Genomic DNA, 19,253 nt, shown 5'->3' on the forward strand with positions numbered 1-19,253 from the left:
TCAACAACACCTTTGATCAAATCAAGCTTAAAATCTATTCTGTTTTACTAAACATTTGCAATGTTTGGTTCTACAGAAACTTAGCTCATAAGTACATCATTTCCTTATCCCAGATACTTGTCCTTTATCTCTTTTTACAAAAAACATAGAAATACTTTAAAAGCTAATTACTGTGTCTTACATCTGTAACCTGTATGTGCAATGATTTAATCCTTGAACATACAGATATAATTTATAAAAAAAGTAATTAATGTGGAATTCCCATTGTGGCTCATCAGGTTAAAAACCTGACTAGTATCCATGAGGATGCAGGTTCAATCTCTGGCTCTGCTCAGTGGATTAAGGATCCAATGTTGCTGCAAGCTGCAGTGTAGATCACAGATGTGGCTCAGATCTGGCATTGCCATGGCTGTGGTGTAGGTCAGCAGCTGCAGCTCTGATTTACCCTTAGCCTGGGAGTTTCTATATGCTGCAGATGCAGCCATAAAAAGAAAAAAAATAATAGAAGAAAGTAAACCCTAAAAATACCCAAACAATATAATAATAAGATATTTTCCTTGGGAAGCAAATGTGAAACAAAATCACAATTTTATCATGCTTAAAATCTTCTGTTCTTGGAGATACTAAATTCATTTCAGAACTGATAAAACCCAAGGATACTAGCGATACCTTACATGTACATAGCACTTCATAATTAACAAAGTCATTTACAAGTATTTGAACTCTTTAATCTCTCTGTGAAGCTACTTACAATTATATGCATTATGTTAATGTAACGTACTTGGATAAGAAATTTTATTTAGAGCTTTGTGAAAAAGTCCATAATGCTTTAACATGCCAATTTAAAACATGAATTGTTTACAGAAAGGTGGGAGGATATAGGTTCTGTATATAGGTATGTAGACATAAGTAACTTATTTGAGGTCTGATATTTACGCAAACCAATGACAGGGCCTGCAGATGGGAGACTGAAGAGATTTGGACAAGTATGTGTATAAGGATCTGAAAAAATCTGGGAAGCCTGATAAGAAAATATACACAATAAGACAATAAGAATACATTCATGAGTTGTAAAACTTTCTTGAAATAATTTTATCATTTTTCTATATTATCAAAACAAGACTGCATTTATATTTTATTTGCTCAAATCACATTCTTTTTGTGTGATGACTACTTGTGTTACTCTTTCCTTTTTTCCCCGTACACTTTATTTTTTTTAGTTTTTTAACTTTTTAACATTTTTTAATTACAGTTGATTCCCCATATATTTTAGTAATAGTTGAAAGTCTCCTGAGATCAGTTATAATTTAAGTTAGATACATTCTAAAATAGAATCCCTGAGTAACATTTTTTCTGCTTCTATAGTTTATTAATATGTAGTATTGTGTGTGGCCTGCATGAACTTTAATTTTGCCAAGATATGTTATTTGACTCTAAGACTATTAGAGTAAAAATTACAAAACATGGATAGAAGTAACCATACTTACTTGCATGAGTGTCTCCCTTTAAAGGGATATGATATCCCTAAAATTAAAAGGGTGATAATTATGAAAATGAAACTTTTCCAATGTAGGTAAAGTAATATTGAAAATATTTGTCACTGAAATTTTTGAAGATTTAATCAGAACAGTTGAGACATACTTTCTTATAGTTTCATCAGATAGAGTCAATATTGGCATTTCAAGTGATCTTCCCAAGTATTAAGAAAAATTAAGAACAAAGGAGATATAAAACTATAATTAGGGAAAAATTAATATTTTTACCTAAAATAAATCAATGGATTAGAGAAATGTAAAAGGAAAAAGACTAGTAAATTTAGTGATTCTAAAATTACTTATTACTCTTATCATATCTGGGTGGGGCCTCTTTTATGTAGGGCATTTGGGAAGTTTTGTTTCTTTCACTCCTTTACTTCTAAAATTTATTTGCTTTGTGTTTTTCATTGATCTCTTATTTTTGTGTCTACTTCCATTCCTATAAGCTTAGAACCTTTACCTGATATTAATCTCTTGATAATAATTCTACATCAAAGAACGTCATCTTCTAGGGGTTTTATTGTGGTACAGCAGACATGAAATAGAGTTCTTTGAGTTATTAATACCATATCTGTTCATAGACACTAGAAATTAAGTAATACCACCTAAATATGTATTTAAAAATGATTTAAGGAGTTCCCATTGTGGCTCAGCAGGTTAAGAACACAACATAGTGTCTATGAGGATAAATGTTCAATCCCTCGCCTCGCTTCGTGGGTTAATGATCTGGCATTGCCTCAAGCTATGCCATAGGTCACAGATGTAGCTCAGACCCAGTGTTGCCATGGCTGTGGTGTAGGCCGGCAGCTACAGCTCCCATTCAACCCCTAGCCCAAGAACGTCCATATGCAGCAGGTGCTACTGTAAAAAGAAGGGAAAAAAAGAATGATTCAAAATTGAGAAAGTTTTATTTTTTTAATTATTGTTCCCAGAGAAAATATTTTTAATCATTTATCTTTCTAGTCTTTCTTTATACAGATGAAGGTAAATGCAGTATATATTCTCATTCTCTTGCATTTACACTGAACATACCATATTTTATTAATTCAGTCAGGTAATATACTCTATACACTCTTTTGCAGCTTGCTTTCATCACTTAATTATATGGCCTGTAGATATCTTCACATCAGTATGGGGATCTTGCTCACTTTTTTTTACAGCTCATAGTATTCCATCAAATAGAACTGCCTTCATTTTTTCAACCAGTACTTGAGTGCTAAATACATAGGTTGTTTATAATCTCTAAATTTTACAAATTATGCCATAATCATTAAGTTTGTACAGATTTTTATACTTATGTAAGACAGTGTGTGGAATATATTCTCAGGAGAGGGACTGCTGAGTCAAACAGAAAATGTTGATATTTTTGGTAGATATTGCCAGATTCCCTCCATAATGGGTTGTGTGCATGAAGTAGAAAAATTGCATGGTTCATTACCTTCCTGCTCACTCTAATAAGTTAGCTCATTCAAACTTAATCTAACTTTGGTTCCACCCAAAATTTTAAAATACAGTTTCCTTGCTAACCAATTCTTTAATCTCTGCCAGAGATAAATGCCTACTTGCCTTAGTATCTCAAGCTGATATCTAATATCTTAAAATGTGTAATGTAAAAAATTAATCCAAGTGACTTTCTTCAACTCATCTGGGTTTGTCATCAACATCACAATCTCTAGATCTCATTCATCTACCTGGTTATTATTATTCATCTAATAACTATCAGTGCCAGAATCTAGTACAAACTTCTAAGATTACGTTTTTTTCTTCTCTACATTAAGATATGCTTAATAACCTGCTGTGCTTTTAGACTGATTGACATGTCTGATTAAATCATATGATTCTCCTTTAAGACAAGATTCCCTGGGTACCCTCATGCATATAAATGCTGGTTGTAATGAAAAATTACCAAGTCTTTCTTTATGTGGGTATATTGTCAGTATATGGAAAAGGTAGATGTTAACATGTGGAAGCCCAAGCCTCCCTATTGCATTTAACTAGAGGGTCATGGAAAATAGCTCTGGACTCAGAAGCAAAATACCTAGGTCACATCCTTACCCTCTACTCTTAATAAATGATAGAGTAAGACTTACCCTTTAAAAAGTCATAGAGTTTCCTTCACTTTAGTTTTCTCATCTATAAATAGTTACTTAGCTCATAGAATGATTTGTGAGGATGACATGAATAAGTTGAAAAATTCAAAAGTCCTATTATGTAAAATTTAGATGAAATGGTCATTTCCTCTGACTGGGGAAAGTTATAGCAACATCCTAGTCTCCTTTTATACACGTTTAGGGTGCATTGCTAGGAAAAACAAGGGGTATCATGCCTTTTGTGATGAAAAAAAGAACAGAATTTAAGAAAATATTTTATTTTCTCCTTTAGCTATAGACTTCAATATGATGAAAATTTTAGAGAACCCCAAAGCACATGCAATACCTGCAACCAAGGAAGAACCAAGATTATCAAAACTGCCATCAAAGGTTTGGAGCATAATTATTGTTAAAAATGTTCTTCTTTAACTTCCAATATAATTAATTGAACAGTTTCACATGGACAGTTTGTTATGAGATTCTTGATATATATTTTAGAAGGCAGTAATGATCAGAAGGTATTTACTGCAGAGGATAAACTTAATACTAAAAGGATATATTTATCTCTGAAACAATCCTCATCTCTAAGGAAAAAGAATAGAATTTATCCTTTTCTCAAACTTCTGGCACTGCTTCTCCTTGGGTTTCCATACAAACATGGCTCTGATCTCAATAAGCATCAGAGTTACACACCAAAAAAAAAAAAAAAATCAAAGGAGTTTTCAACAGTGATTTACCTGTATCCACCTCTTAAAACACAGTCCTGGAATAAATGACAACATGTAGATACTATTACTCTTAAGTCTTGAAAGCTTACTTTCTCCACATTCCTGAAGGTGCCCTTCAAATAAAGATCCTACCAACTTGCCACCTTGTATTGCTTTAGCCAAGATCTGATGAGACCATTAGCTTGCACTTCTGAATTTGATCTCTTGACTTGTTAAGACAGGTTTTAAATTTGTTGCAGTCTTTATTGATAAACTTTTTTCTGAATCATCTAGAAAAGTCTGACCATTATTTTGTCTCAAATTATGGCTATACAAAAACCACTTTAATCTTAAAGTCAGGATGCATATATCTCCTGGTCTTTAATAATCCGAGTATGTAGAATCTCTTCTGACCTTCATAGTGCTGCCAAGGATGTTTTGTAAGTTCATAGGATAGAAACTGGTGACCTCTACAAATCAATTTGGGGGTAGATGGCAATATCACACCTTCTTGGCTTCAGGAACATGGAAGGCTGGAGTTGTTGGGCGTAGTGGAGGAGAAGGGCAAGATTGCTAGATTTAGAAATCAGGGAAATGTTTGAGAAATTATATATCTGATCTTCAGCAAGCACTGAAAATGGTCTTTTACACTTTGTTCACTAGTTGAAGTTATATGGACAGGTGGATTTGTAACCTTTTCCTGATGACACTATTAAAAGATAGAAAACAAATTGCAGATGTGTCTTTGGTAGTTCACTGTACTGCTGCATCATTGGCTCTGTCTCATGCACAACATTTTATCAACAACTTAATTAAAAAGTGGGCTCAGTGGTAATGAGCCCAACTAGTAACCATGAGGATGCAGGTTCGATCCCTGGCCTCACTCAGTGGGTTAACGGATCCAGCATTGCTGTGAGCTGTGGTGTAGATGGCAGACATGACTAAGATCCTACATTGCTGTGGCTGTGGTATAGACCAGCAGTTGTTAACGACTATTCAACGTTGAGCCAGGGAACTTCCATATGCCATAGGTGTGGCGTTAAAAAAAGAAAAAAAATATGGTTGCTATTTTTATTAGCTATGTAGAAGTCATTTAGCTTGGAAGAGTTATTAATACATTGGATGACCAAAAGTTTACAACAGGCTGGAGGAACAGGCCTGATCTTAGAAGATAAACTGTTAACTGTAGAAAAAGTATAAAGGTCCACAATTTTACTTTATAAGTATAGGATAATAAAGCCTTGGCTTGGAGGCATCTGAAAGGATTGGGGAACAGTAAGCTCTGTCTGTATATGTATATGTGAAAAGTAGAATGTTATTGACTCCAAAATCTACTGTATTCATGAGCTGTTTAAACATATGGAATCTACTCCGATTAGACAATAATTGTGTGTTATGTTCATTCTGGAGCTATGCATTGTAAAAGGGTGTAAACAAACAAGTGTGTTGAGCTGAAAATAATCAGGATGATAAAGGGCCCTGAAACTGTAATGTTTGAACAATGGCCAAAATATTTAAAGGTATTTCCACTAGAAAAGACAAGACTCTAGAGGCCATAATAACTGTTTTCAAAGCTACCATAGGAATGCATTTTTTTTTCTGTGTGGCTCAAAAAGTTTTTTTAACCAATACATACTAAAAAGTTTTTACTCTTACCAATAGGAGACATTGCAGTTTAGCATCAAGAAAAGTTTTCTAAGCACCAGTGTTGTCCATATACTGAATGGGTGCTTGTGCAATGAGCTTTGACAGGACACACATTCAAACCTCAAAAATCAAAGTTTAGATTTCTAGTCACTGTCAACAATTATCTTTTAATAAGCCAACAGAAAAACTGAACATCCAAACCATCCCTTGTGACCTTCCAAAGTTTATAGGATCGTTTGGTTCTTCAAATGTAGTACTAAAGTGACTTTCCCTATAAAAGTCTTGTTTTATGGAATATTAAAGTTCTGTGCCAGCTTTCTGCTCTTATCATTTGTGGGGGTAATTGGACGGAGTGGAGCGTCTGTTAATTGTTTTTGGCTACTTGGTATGTTGTTAGCAAAAGTTTGTTGGACAGGAGTTCCCACTGTGGCACAACAGGATTGGCAACGAATTGGGAGCACTGGGATGCAGGTTAAATCCCTAGCCCAGCATGGTGGGTTAAGGGTCCAGGATTGCCGCAGTTGTGACTTGGATCTGATTCCTGGCCCAGGAACTCCATATGCTGAGGGGCAGCCAAAAAAGAAAGAAAAAAAAAGAGTTCTTTGGACAACTTGAGAACTTAAAGTATCCAAGAAAATGGTCAAGGCTCCACACAACATCAGATCTGTGTTTAATACCTTCTTCTGCTCTTGCCTGATTGAGCTATCCTTAAAAATTTAGAAATTCTCATAACAGAAGAAGAATCTATGTACTGTGCTTTTCCTAGTTTAAAAAATGGTAACTGCAGAAAAATAACAGAACTATTTCTAAAACTTCAGTAAGATAGAGCTCCTATCTTACAATATACCCAAGGCATGAGCCAGGAAAAGGGTGATAAAACTTATTTCTAGACAGGCAAGATTTCCTTTTAAACTAGAGAGAACTTGGTCCAGTTTTTGCATGCAGTTTTTAGGATCAGGCTGGATATAACCTGATGTAAATTGTCATGGGAGAATAAGATAAAGTAAATGATTTACATTATAGAAAATAATCTGATATTGACAATAAGTTTTCACCATCAAAGAAAGGCTTTTCATTATAATAGACCCACTATTTGAGATAATTCTGGAGCAACTATGAATGAATGCAATGAAAAAGTGACCATCCATGTCTAGATACTCATGTTGCAACAGAAGAAAGGGTGGGGGAAAAACTGTAATTGTAATGTATACATGTAAGGATAACCTGACCCCCTTGCTGTACAGTGGGAAAATAAAAAAAAATAAAAAAGAAAAAAAAGAAAAAGTGACCATAAACAAAAGAAAAACTTCATTATTATTAAAAACAAATGAGAACAAAATCCTATCCCCACCCTGAAAAAGAAGTGGAATCAACAATAAATCTCTATCTAGGCATTATAAAAATTGAGGAAAGTCTTGACATATGAGTAATTGTTATATTTACCTGGTATCCCACAAGAAGTCAATAGTAGAATACTGGAGCAAACATAATTATGGTTGCTGTTTCCTTGACACAGAATTTATGGCCATTTTTTTTTTTCAGCAGCACTTTTTTTTTTTTTTTTTTTTTGGTATTTTTGTCTTTTTTAGGGTCACACCCTGCGGCATATGGAGGTTCCCAGGCTAGAGGTCCAGTCAGAGCTGTAGCCACTGGCCTACTCCAGAGCCACAGGAACGTGGGATCCGAGCTGCATCTGTGACCTATACCACAGCTCACAGCAATGCCAGATCCTTAACCCACCGAGCAAGGCCGGGGATCAAACCTGCCTCTTCACGGATGCTAGCAGGTTCACTAACCACTGAACCATGAGAGGAACTCCATTCATCAGCACTTTAATGGCCTTCTGGCCTCCCTTGTTCTGATGAGAAGTCACTTGTTAGTGTTGTTGGGGTTCTTTTATTTTACTTTTTTTCTCTTGTTGATTTTAAGATTTTTTTTACTTTGTTCTGTCTTTCATTGCTTTGAATAGGATGCATCTAGATGTGAATTTATCCTACTTTGGAGTTAAGGTTCTTGAAATGTATTTTTCATAACACTTAGAAAGTTTCCATCATGAGTTCTTCATATTTTTTCCTGCCCTTTTTTCTGGGGCTCTGCTCATTCTTTTCTCTTTCTGTTCCTCAGACAGAATGACCTCTACTAGCCTGTCTTCAAGTTTGCTGATAAATAAGAACACTAACAGTCTGACTGCAAATGCTCATAATCTCATACTTTAGTAAATTTATTTAAGTAGCTGTCTTACAGAATTTTCCTTTACTTCTTTTAATATACCAGATAATAATTATATTTATGGTTATAATGCAGTTATATTTTATTTACAGTTTTTAAAAAGTACACAAAAGTAGTCATTGATTCTTTTTTTTCCCCCTTACAGTCCTATTATAGTAGTCATGGTCCAGAGTTTAACCGTGTTCTCTTCAACTTTGGAGGTCAGAGTCCACTGATTTTATATTATCTTAGGATGCATGATCTAACTGGAATTTCCAAAGCCTCTAGACAAATCAAGATTAAGCTCACTGAAATATTGAAAGAACCATATCCTTTCTTACGATTTGCTTTAATATGATGTTTATAAAATATTTAAAAGTTTTAAATTTTTTAATGTTTCAGTTAAGAGAAAAATTAACACATTTTATAACCACTGCTTTATTTAGCATTTAACTACAGTTGATGCTTTTGTAGTATGTTTGGCTAAAAGTATTTTTTTCTTTTAGAGCTAAGACTGTGATTTTGCATGTAAGAAAAATTAAACAAATGAAAAACCCAGGAACTTAAAAAACTGGTATATTTAGCTCTTTAGCAAAAGATGATTTTACAACTTTACTGTACAGTGTTCAGTTTCAAATATTTGTCAGAACAGTGGGTCATGGGCTTCTAGGCTTCTCCAGAAGAAAATTTCAAACATGCTTGAGCTGTGTAATTCTTTGTTCTAATGAAAGTTTATCAGAATGCTTAATGTATAAAATATAATATAAAGGAAAATGGAGCTATTTGGCTCCAGAAGGGGTATCTGCTCCATCTGCTAACTTGTCCTGGCCTAGGTCTCACTGGGGACCTGGATAAAGCCCAAGGGATCCTGTACAGTGGTCTCCAAACTGGAGTGTATAGCTCTGGACAAATATATAAATATATACACATATATATATACATGCACACACATTCATATACACACACACTTATTTTTATCTATTTCTATATTTAAAAATAAAAAGCTTCATTTTACTAATATTTAGTAGACAAGTACCCTCACTCCGTTAATACTTCAGTTTGCACTCTACTGTGGTGAAGGATGATGATGACATCTTTGCTCTTGAGCTGTTTTCTGAGTATTATTGTTATCTTTGGGTGGTTAAGCAGATTTAGAAATTATATCATCTTGTTTAGCTAAATTAATACTTACTAGTAGACCAATAGCTTTATAAGTTTCCTTAAAATTAACTTCAGATTGGTGATAATATTTGTAATATAAGAATAAAATTTTTTTAAAAAGCAGAATGATATTTTCACTATTTCTTGAAGGAGCTCCTTTTCAGCCACACTCAGAGACAGCCATGATATACTTAACGTGATAAAAGAAAAAAAAACCTCCAACCAAGATTACTCTACCCAGCAAGGCTCTCATTCAGATTTGAAGGAGAAATCAAAACCTTCACAGATAAGCAAAAGCTGAGAGAATTCAGCAACACTAAACCAGCCTTACAACAAATACTAAAGGAACTTTTCTAGGCAGAAAAGAAAAGACAGCAACAGGAAACAAAAATTCCACAAATGACAAGGCTCACCAGTAAAGGTATGTATACAGTAAAGATATGAAATCATCCATGCACAATTATACCACCAAAATCAGAATTCATGAGAAGAGGTGGGTACAAATGCAGGACACTGGAGATGCACTTGCAATTAAGAGAACAACAACTTAAAACAATCTCATATACATATAGACTCTTATATCAAAACTTCAGAATAACTGCAATCTAAAAATCTACAATTGATATACAAACAAGGAATCTCTGAAGAAGAAATATATCTCATAGTAAATAAGTGCATAATCCACCATGAAAGGGGTCATTTGACATCATTCTTGGAATGCTGAAATCTTCTTAGATCTGATTCTGATTTCCTCTCCATCAAGAATTTATGATAATTATAATTAAATAGTGCAACTGTACAATAAATAAATAAATAAATAAATAAATAAATAAAAAGGCAGAATGATATTTTCACTATTTCTTGAAGGAGCTCCTTTTCAGCCACACTCAGAGACAAAAGTAGTGGTGATCCAATCAGTTCTGCTGAGATGTAGACCAATAAATAAATAAAATTTTTGAAAAGGTTGAAATGTGCATATACATAATTATTATAAACAATGAACCTAGCCCTAAGTATGTTATACTTCTCAATATTAGTAAATGATAGTATGATTCCAGTTTAATTTGCAAGGCATTTAAAAACCAGCTTTCTACTGGAGACCAGACTTGTGGTTGCCAAAGAGAAAGGGTAGGGAGTGGGATGGACTGGGAGTTTGGGGTTAGTAGATGCAACCTATTATATTTAGAATAGATAAGGAATGAGGTCCTGCTGTATAGCACAGGGAACTATATCCAGTCACTTTGCATAAAACATGATGAAAGATAATATGGAGAGAAGAATGTATATATATGTATGGCTAGGTCACTTTGCTACACAGCAGAAATCAGCACAACATTGTAAATCAACTATACTTTAATAAAAACATATGGAGAAAAAACCAACTGTCTAGACATCAATAAAAATCTCTGTGATTTGAGGAGAAAAAGTTTAGTGTACCATTAACAAAAGTAGTGTTAAATTTTATATTTAAAGTATTGTGTTTCTGCTCACTGTTTTCTATTTGTAGACTGCATATCTTTTATACTATGCATAATATATTAAAACAGATTGATGCATATATAATTTATAAATTTAAAATTATACCTATAAAAGATGCTGCTCATATAGCTTTTACTCATGGGATAATTGACCCAAAAGTGTGGAGACCACTGCTCTATCAGATTCTCAGGATTCTTCCCAGAACATTTCTTCTCCCACATTTCAGTCAAGACAAGATCCAGAGTCTCAATGACAACAAGCACATGGAGATAAGTTGGATGGCTCTGGAACACAAGGAGAAAGGCAAACTACAGAGCTAAATCAGTGTCATGAGACATGTAACTTAAGTATAATGCAAGGATCCTCATCACCTTGGATTGTTTAAACAAATTTTTAAATACAAAATTTTTAAATGTTTAGAAGTGAAATTTGAAAGGTGTCTAAAACCATTCATAATAGATTACGTTCATTTTTTAACTAATTTTTGTTATGATTATTAAAAAGTCTGTGTTCACATTTCCAGTGGGCATGGATTTGTCCAACATCTCTGAAAGCATCCATACCACCTGTTTACTGAGAATGTGGGAAGACTATGAGTATATGTGGGGATAAGAAAAGGAAGAGATGGGGGTCCAAGACATGAAACACTTTTCATAAAAAATCTAAACAAAATCACTGTTTTGAAAGTAATGTGTCTTTCTGTGATGTTGTCTGAGCTTGTAAAATTTAATACCTGCTGATAATAAAAGGTGTTCCTAGATCTAATGATGAACAAAAGAATAATGCCTCATTATTTGACAGTTTTTCAAAACGTGTTGAATCCCCCTATGTATTCCCGTGGGAAATGACAAGAGTCCTGTGACAATGGGCAGAGAAGGCACCCATCACAGACACTTTATAGATGAGAAAACAAAAGCTCAAAGAGGGTAAGAAGCTTGGCCAGGTGATTCATGTAGCAGAGCCAGCAACAGAGCCTTCTGCTCCCTGAACCATGCCTACTTCCCTGACATGGTGATCCAAGTTAGAACTCTCCATGAGCATGATACTAGGGGTTGGTGGCAGAGCCCAGAAATGTTTTCTCCAAGATTTTGATAGCAGCTATTGAAATTTGTATCTGTATTTCCCATAACTGTCTATGATAACTGTATGATCACTGAATTTATCTTCTTCTCACTCACATTTTATATTGAAGCTATTCAGAATATAGATAATTTTTATTAGTTTTGTCTGGACTTAATTGGCATCTTCTGGCTTTCCTGAAGTGGAAAAATTATACTTTGCAATGAATGCATCTATACAGAATGAAGGAATGGAAGAAAGTAAAGAAGGAAATAAATTTATATATAGATATGTATAATTCATCATATTTTCGGTTGGCAGACTCAAAATGGTCCCCAGTGATCCCTGCCTTCTGGTTCATGCCCTGTGTAATTTCCTCCCATTGGATATTGGCTAAACTTATGACTTAACTCCTAACAAATAGCATATGGCAAAAGTAATGGAATGTCACTTGTGAGATTCAGTTGAAAAAGACTGAGATGGGACCTACTCAAACTTACAAGCAAAAAATAAATAAATAAACAAACAAAATGAAAAGATACCCTACAGAATGGAAGAAAATATTTGCAAATAATGCTACAAACAAGGGCTTAAATTCCAAAGTATATAAATAGCTCATACAACTCAACAACAACAAAAACAAACAATCCAATCAGAAAATGAGCAGAAGACCTAAATAGACATTTCTCAAAAGAAGACATATAAATGGTCAAGTGGCACATGAAAAATGTTCAACATTGCTAATTACTAGAGAATGCAAATCAAAACTACTATGAGGAACTACCTCATACAGGTCAGAATGGCCATCATTAAAACTCTACAAATTACAAATTCTGGAAAGAGTAGAGAAGGGGGACCCCTCCTACACTGTTGGCGGGAATGTAAATTGGTACAATAACTATGGAAAACAGTATGGAAGTTCTTCAGAAAACAGAATATAGAACTACCATATGATCCAGCAGTCCCACTCCTGGGTATATATCTGTACAAAACTACAATTCAAAAATATATATCTCCCCCTCCATGCATGTTCATGGCAGCACTACTCACTATAGCCAAGACATGGAAACTACCTAAATGTCCATCAATAGATGAATGGATTAAAAAGATGTGGTACATATACACCATGGAATACTACTTGGACATAAAAAAGAATTAAATAATGCCATTTGCAGTAACATGGATGGACCTAGAGATGATCATACTAAGTAGAGTAAGTCAGAAAGAGAAGGGCAAACACCATATATCACTTATGTGTGAAATCTGAAATATGACACAAATGAATCTATCTACAAAATGGAAACACAGACATAGAAAACAGATTTGTGGTTGCCAAGAGGGAGGAGAGTAGAGGAGAGATGTATTGAGAGTTTGGGGTTAGTAGATGCAAATTATTAAATATAGAATGGATAAACAACAAGGGCCTGCTGTGTAGCAAAGGGAACTATATTCAATAGCCTGTGATAAACCATAATGGAAAAGAATGTTTTAAGAATGTATATATAAGCATAACCATAACTCTGCTGTACACTCGAAACTAACACAACATTATAAATCAACTATACTTCAATTAAACAAAAAAAGACTGACATCAGTCATGCTTGACCTTTCTTGCTTGCTCTTTTGGAGCCTTCTGGAGGGAACCAGCTATGAAGTTGTGAGATGCCCTGTGGAGAAACCCACATGGCAGTGAAGTGAGGAAGGCCAGCCAGTATAAGAAACTGAGACTCTTAGTCCAACAACCCATGAGGGTATAAATCTTGCCAACAGCATGAGTGAACCTAGAAGAAGATCCTCCTTCATTTGATCCTTGAGATCACTGCAGCCCCTATCCATACGTTCATTGCAGCCTGTGAGGGACCCTGAGCCAGAAGTATACAGCTGAGCTGTGCCCAGATTCCTGACCCAGAGAAGCTAAGCAATAATAAATGTTTGTTGTTTTAAGCGCCTGAGTTTGAGGATAATTTGTTATATATCAGTAGATAACACACAGTGTTTGAGCCAAAGTCTGATTTAGACAAATCTTCAATAATTTTATAGCCCCTATATACCCCAATCCAAATATTTATCACATTGTAGTACAACCATTTCTTTACTTGTTTTTCTCACTTAATAGAGAAAAAAAGATTATTTGCCTCTATATACTTGACACTAGAAAAAAAGTATCTAGCTTATAATAGGTATTAAATAAATGTCTGGTGGGTGGATATATTACAGTTTTATATAATGATAAGACAAAATTTCATTTATTTTTTGACAAAATTTGGCATTATTGTTAAAATTAAGAAAACTAGAAGACAGGGGTAGAGATAGAAATTTGAGAGTCATTGGTACAAGGTTAATCTTTAAAGTAATCATTATCAAAATCATGTTTTAAAAAATTTATTAAAGTTACTGTGTACCAAACACTATTACTAAGTACTTTACATTTCTTAACTCATTTAATTATCATGTCAACTTCAGAGATAATTACTATTATTATCTCTATAGATAAGGAGACTGAGGCACAGGAAAGTGAGGTAACTCTGATGACACTAGAGTAAGTGATGGCACTTGCAGTCTGCCCTTGACAGTCTGATTTCAGAGCCAATGAACTTGAACACTCTAGTACTTAGTTGTTTACCCAGGAGGAGTGTGTAGTTCCAGAAGATAAAAGCAAGTTCTAGTCTTTTAAGGATAATCACAAATATGGTTTGGGGGAGGGGTGATAAGAGGCAGAGAAGTCATCAGAATATAAAAAAGGAATGGATGCAATGGTAACATTTCTTCTATTTGAGTTTAAATAGTTAATTAAAATTTCTAAGCTCATTCCACATTAAATAACTTTAACAGCTTTTTCTTCAGACATTTAAAATTGTATGATCCTTGCAAAAACATGGATGGACGTAGAAATTATCATATCAAGTGAAGTCAGACAGAGAAAGACAAGTATCATATGAGATCATATGAATTACAGACACACAGACACAGGTATAACTGATTTACTTGGCTGTACACCTGAAACTAATGCCACTTTCTTTTTTTTTTTTTTTGTCTTTTTGTCTTTTAGGACCACATCTGTGGCATTTAGAGGTTCCCAGGCTAGGGATTCAATCGGAACTGTAGCCACCAGCCTACACTAGAGCCGCAGCAACACCGGATCCTCAATACACTAAGCAAGGCCAGGAATTGAACCCATATCCTCATGGATGCTAATCAAGTTCGCTAACCACTGAGCCACGATGGGAACTCTGAAACTAACACAACTTTCAAAGCCAACTATACTCTAATAGCAATTATTTTTTAAAAAATAAAGATAAAATTACGTGATCATGCACATTGTATTACAAAATCCTTTATTCATTTAAAAAAAAAAGACTCTTTTTTCTTCTTGTTAAATATCGGTTTTATTAAGACTCCTAGAAAGATTTATCCTGCTATAGTTTCAAATTGAGATCTTGAACGTATTCCTAATCATTCTCCATCCAACCACTTCACATTGACTGCATTTTGTTTGTTTGTTTGTTTGTTTACTTTTTTTAGGGCCACTCCTACAGCATGTGGAAGTTCCCAGGCTAGGGGTCGAACTGTTGCTGCAGCAATATTAGATCTGAGCCATATCTGCAACCTACACCAACAGATCCTTAATCCACTCTGCAAGGCCTGGGATTGAACCCACATCCTCTTGGATACTAGTTGGGTTCTTAGCCCACTGAGCTATGGCAAGAACTCTGTAGGCTGCATTTTAAATGGAGATTGATGCATGGATTGCTATCCTTTTGGATTTTTTGGTTAGTCTATTTAAAAATTGAAGTATAGTTGACTTACAATGTTGTGTTAGTTTAAGGTATACAGTAAGGTGATTTCGTTACACATATATTTTTTTCAGATTCTTTTCCCTTGTAGTTTATTACAAAAGAGTTTCTTATGACACACTTTCTTAAACTCAAATACAAAACAATATCACACTTGATCACCATGCAATTTTTAAATCAGGGTTTTGTAGAACAGATACATTTAGGAGTTCCCGTCATGGCGCAGAGGTTAGCAAATCCGACTAGGAACCATGAGGTTGCGGGTTCAATCCCTGGCCTTGCTCAGTGGGTTAAGGATCCAGCATTGCTGTGAGCTGTGGTATAGGTTGCAGACGCGGTTTGGATCCCGCATTGCTGTGGCTCTGGTGTAGGCCAGTGGCTACAGCTCCAATTAGACCCCTAGCCTGGGAACCTCCATATGCCACGGGAGTGACCCAAGAAATGGCCAAAAAAAAAAAAAAAAGATACATTTAAAAATAAATTTAACCATATAGATAATATTTCTTTTGACTCAGAGTGATTTGCCAGAGTCATAGGAGGCAAGATGAAGATTGCTTTCTATCAGTGTTTCAGGATCCACATATAAACACTGAGAAGACAGAGGTGTGTACAGAGAGGGAGGGAGTTGTATGAGCTGTTCATATATGTTGGATATTAACCCTTTATATGTCATATCATTTACAAATATTTTCTCCCATTCAGTAGCTGGTCTTTTTGTTTTATCAATACTTTGCTTTGCTGTGCAAAAGCTTTTGAATTGAATTAGGTCCCGTTTATTTATTTTTGCTTTTATTTCCTTTGCTTTGGGAGATGGATTCAAAAAAATACTGCTACAGTTTATGTCAAAGAGTATTACGCCTATTTTCCTCAAAGAGAACATTTCTGGTCTTATATTTGGTCCTTAACCATTTGGAGTTTATTTTTGTATATGGTACTATAGAACGTTCTAATTTTATTCTTTTACATGTAGCTGTCCATTTTTTCCAGCATCACTTATTGAAGAGACTGTCTTTTCTCCATTGTATATTCCTGCCTCTTTTTCCATAGATTAATTGACTATAGGTATGTGACTTTATTTCTGGGTTCTCTATTCTGTTCCAATGATCTATATTTCTTTGTGCTAGTACCATACTGTTTTGATTCTGTAACTTTGTGGTATAGTCTGAAGTCAGAAAGCATGATCCTCAAAGTGGTTTGGACTACTCAAAGTCTTTTATGTTTCCATACAAATTTTAAAATTATTTGTTAAAGTTCTGTGAAATGTGCCCTTGGTGTTTTGATAGGGATTACATTGAATATGTAGATTGCCATGGGTAGTCTCATCATTTTAATATTAATTCTTCCAATCCAAGAATACAGTTTATCTTTCCATCTGTTTTTGTCATCTTCAGTTCCTTTCATCTGTGTCTTATAGTCTTCTGGGTCATTTACCTCCTTAGGTAGGTTTATTCCTAGATATTTTGTTATTTTGGATGTGATGGTAAGTGGGATTTTTTTCCTTAATTTATCTTTCTTATAGTTGTTGTTAGTGTATAGAAATGAAGCAGATTTCTTTTTTTTTTAAGTTTTTGGGGGTGGGGAGGGTGGGCTGGGAGGGGGTAGTTTGGAAAACATCATTGCCCATTCTCACACCATGTTCTTAACAGGGGTAGCATTGCTGAGGATGGGGTCCCAGGCAGAGCCACAAGCATCTGAAGAGAAGGGAAGCTGCCTGGAAGCAGATCAGAAGGGACTGGGTTGAGAGCAGGGGATGGTGAAGGACCCTCCAGTCCTTGCTCCTCTGCCAGGGGACAAGTGAAGTCTGTTCCTCAAAGGCAGCAGCACATTCTTTTGACTGTAAAAATAGTACCAGATTACAAGCTTTTTCATAGCAACAGAAACCATGAACAAAACAAAGACAACCTAAAGGATGGGTGAAAATATTTGCAAATGATACAACCAACCAAGGCTTAATTTCCAAAATATACAAAGAGCTCATACAACTCAACAACAACAAAACGAACAACCCCAATCAAAAAATGAACAAAAACCTAAATAGACACTTCTCCAAAGAAGACACACGGATGTCCAATAGGCACATGAAAAGTGCTCAATGTCACTAATCATTAGAGAAATGCAAATCAAAACTTCAGTGAGGTACACGGGTCACACTGGTGATCATTTAAAAAGCCTACAAATGAATGCTACAGAGGGCGTGGAGAAGAGAAGCAGCCTCCTACATTGTTGGTGGGAAGGTAAATTGGTATGGCTACTATGGAAAACAGCATGGAGGTTCCTCAAAAAGTTAAAAATAGAATTACCATATAATCCAGAGTGCCACTCCTGAGCATATACCCAAATAAAACTATAATTCAAAAAGATGCATGAACCAATATGTTCATTGCAGCCCTATTCGCAATAGCCAAGTCAAGGAAAAAACTTAGATGTCCATGCAACAGTCATTTTAATTATCTTAAAAATACAAGTACTTGCCACTTAAACCAAAAAGTAATTCAAATAAAATAAAGCAATCTTAGTTCTCTGGCTCAAGCATTCCAAATTTAACCACTGATTTTCTTTTTTCCTTAAAGCCCTTGAAATTCTATGAATTCCACTCAAAGTAGAAATAACAAAAGCAGCAGCAACAACAACAATAACTCACTGTAGGTGTGGAGCTTCATGAATTTTGGTCATTGTGTAAAGTCATGTAACCACCATCAAGTTGTAGAACATTTCCATCACTCAGAGTCTTCCATGCTCCTCAGTGTCAATCACCTCCCTGAGACCCTGCTCTAGGCAGTCACTGACTTGCTACGCTATACTCTGCCTTTCCCAGAGTTTCACACGGATGGAATCACACAGCATCTAATCTTGCATGACTGACTTCTTATGTTTAACTTACTGTTTTGAGATTCATCCATGTTGTGGCAAGTATTAATATTTTCACCCCTTTTGCTATATGATCCAAAAATGCAGCAGATTTCTATATGCTAATTTCTATATGTAATCTTGTGACTTTACCAAATTCATTGATGAGCTCTGGTAGTTTTCTGGTGGTGTCTTTAGGATTTTCTGCAAACAGTGACAGTTTTACTTTTTATTTTCCACTTTGGATTCCTTTTTTTATATTTCTTGTCTGGTTATTCTCGCTAGGACTTCCAATCCTATGTCGAATAAAAGTGGCAAGATTGGGCATCCTTCTCTTGTTCCCAATCTTAAAATGCTTTTAGCTTTTCACTGTTGAGAATGGTGTTAGCTGTGTGTTTGTCACATATGACCTTTATTATATTGAAATAGGTCCCATCTATGACCACTTTATAGAGCATTTTTATCATAAATGAATGTTGAATTTTATCAAAATATATTTCTGGATCTATTGAGATGATTATATGGTTTTTATTCTTCAATTTGTTAATGCGGTATATCATACCTTGCATCTCTAGGATAAATCCCACTTGATGGTGATGTACAATACTTTTCATGTATTGTTGGATTTGGTTTTCTAATATTTTTGTTGAGTATTTTTTGCATTTATGTTCGTCAGTAATATTGGCCCGTAAATTTATTTATTTGTGGTGTCTTTGTCCAATTTTA

At 34.8% G+C, this 19,253-nt stretch overlaps 2 protein-coding genes across 23 annotated transcripts in view; one reads left to right on the plus strand and one right to left on the minus strand.

Annotated features, from left to right (window-relative positions):
• Positions 1-19,253, plus strand: part of FAM227B (family with sequence similarity 227 member B) — a 229,275-nt gene that overhangs the window by 197,102 nt on the left and 12,920 nt on the right. Inside the window, exons 12-13 of one of the 3 annotated variants that reach the window (XM_084970593.1) lie at positions 3,918-4,015; positions 8,354-8,514. In XM_084970593.1, coding sequence (XP_084826719.1) covers positions 3,918-4,015; positions 8,354-8,514 — 259 coding nt within the window. Of the gene's footprint in view, positions 1-3,917; positions 4,016-8,353; positions 8,610-19,253 lie in introns of those variants that run through there. The other 2 variants (XM_084970592.1, XM_021073744.2) reach the window with 2 other exon arrangements.
• The window catches only part of GALK2 (galactokinase 2), a 254,112-nt gene that overhangs the window by 44,233 nt on the left and 190,626 nt on the right, over positions 1-19,253 (minus strand). The window lies entirely within an intron of this gene.

The sequence above is a fragment of the Sus scrofa genome, chromosome 1 (genome assembly GCF_054392235.1).
Source record: "Sus scrofa isolate SSC_HxYL_T2T_F1_AM1 chromosome 1, Sscrofa_HxYL_maternal_Yorkshire_Landrace_v2.0, whole genome shotgun sequence".
NCBI lineage: Eukaryota > Metazoa > Chordata > Mammalia > Artiodactyla > Suidae > Sus > Sus scrofa.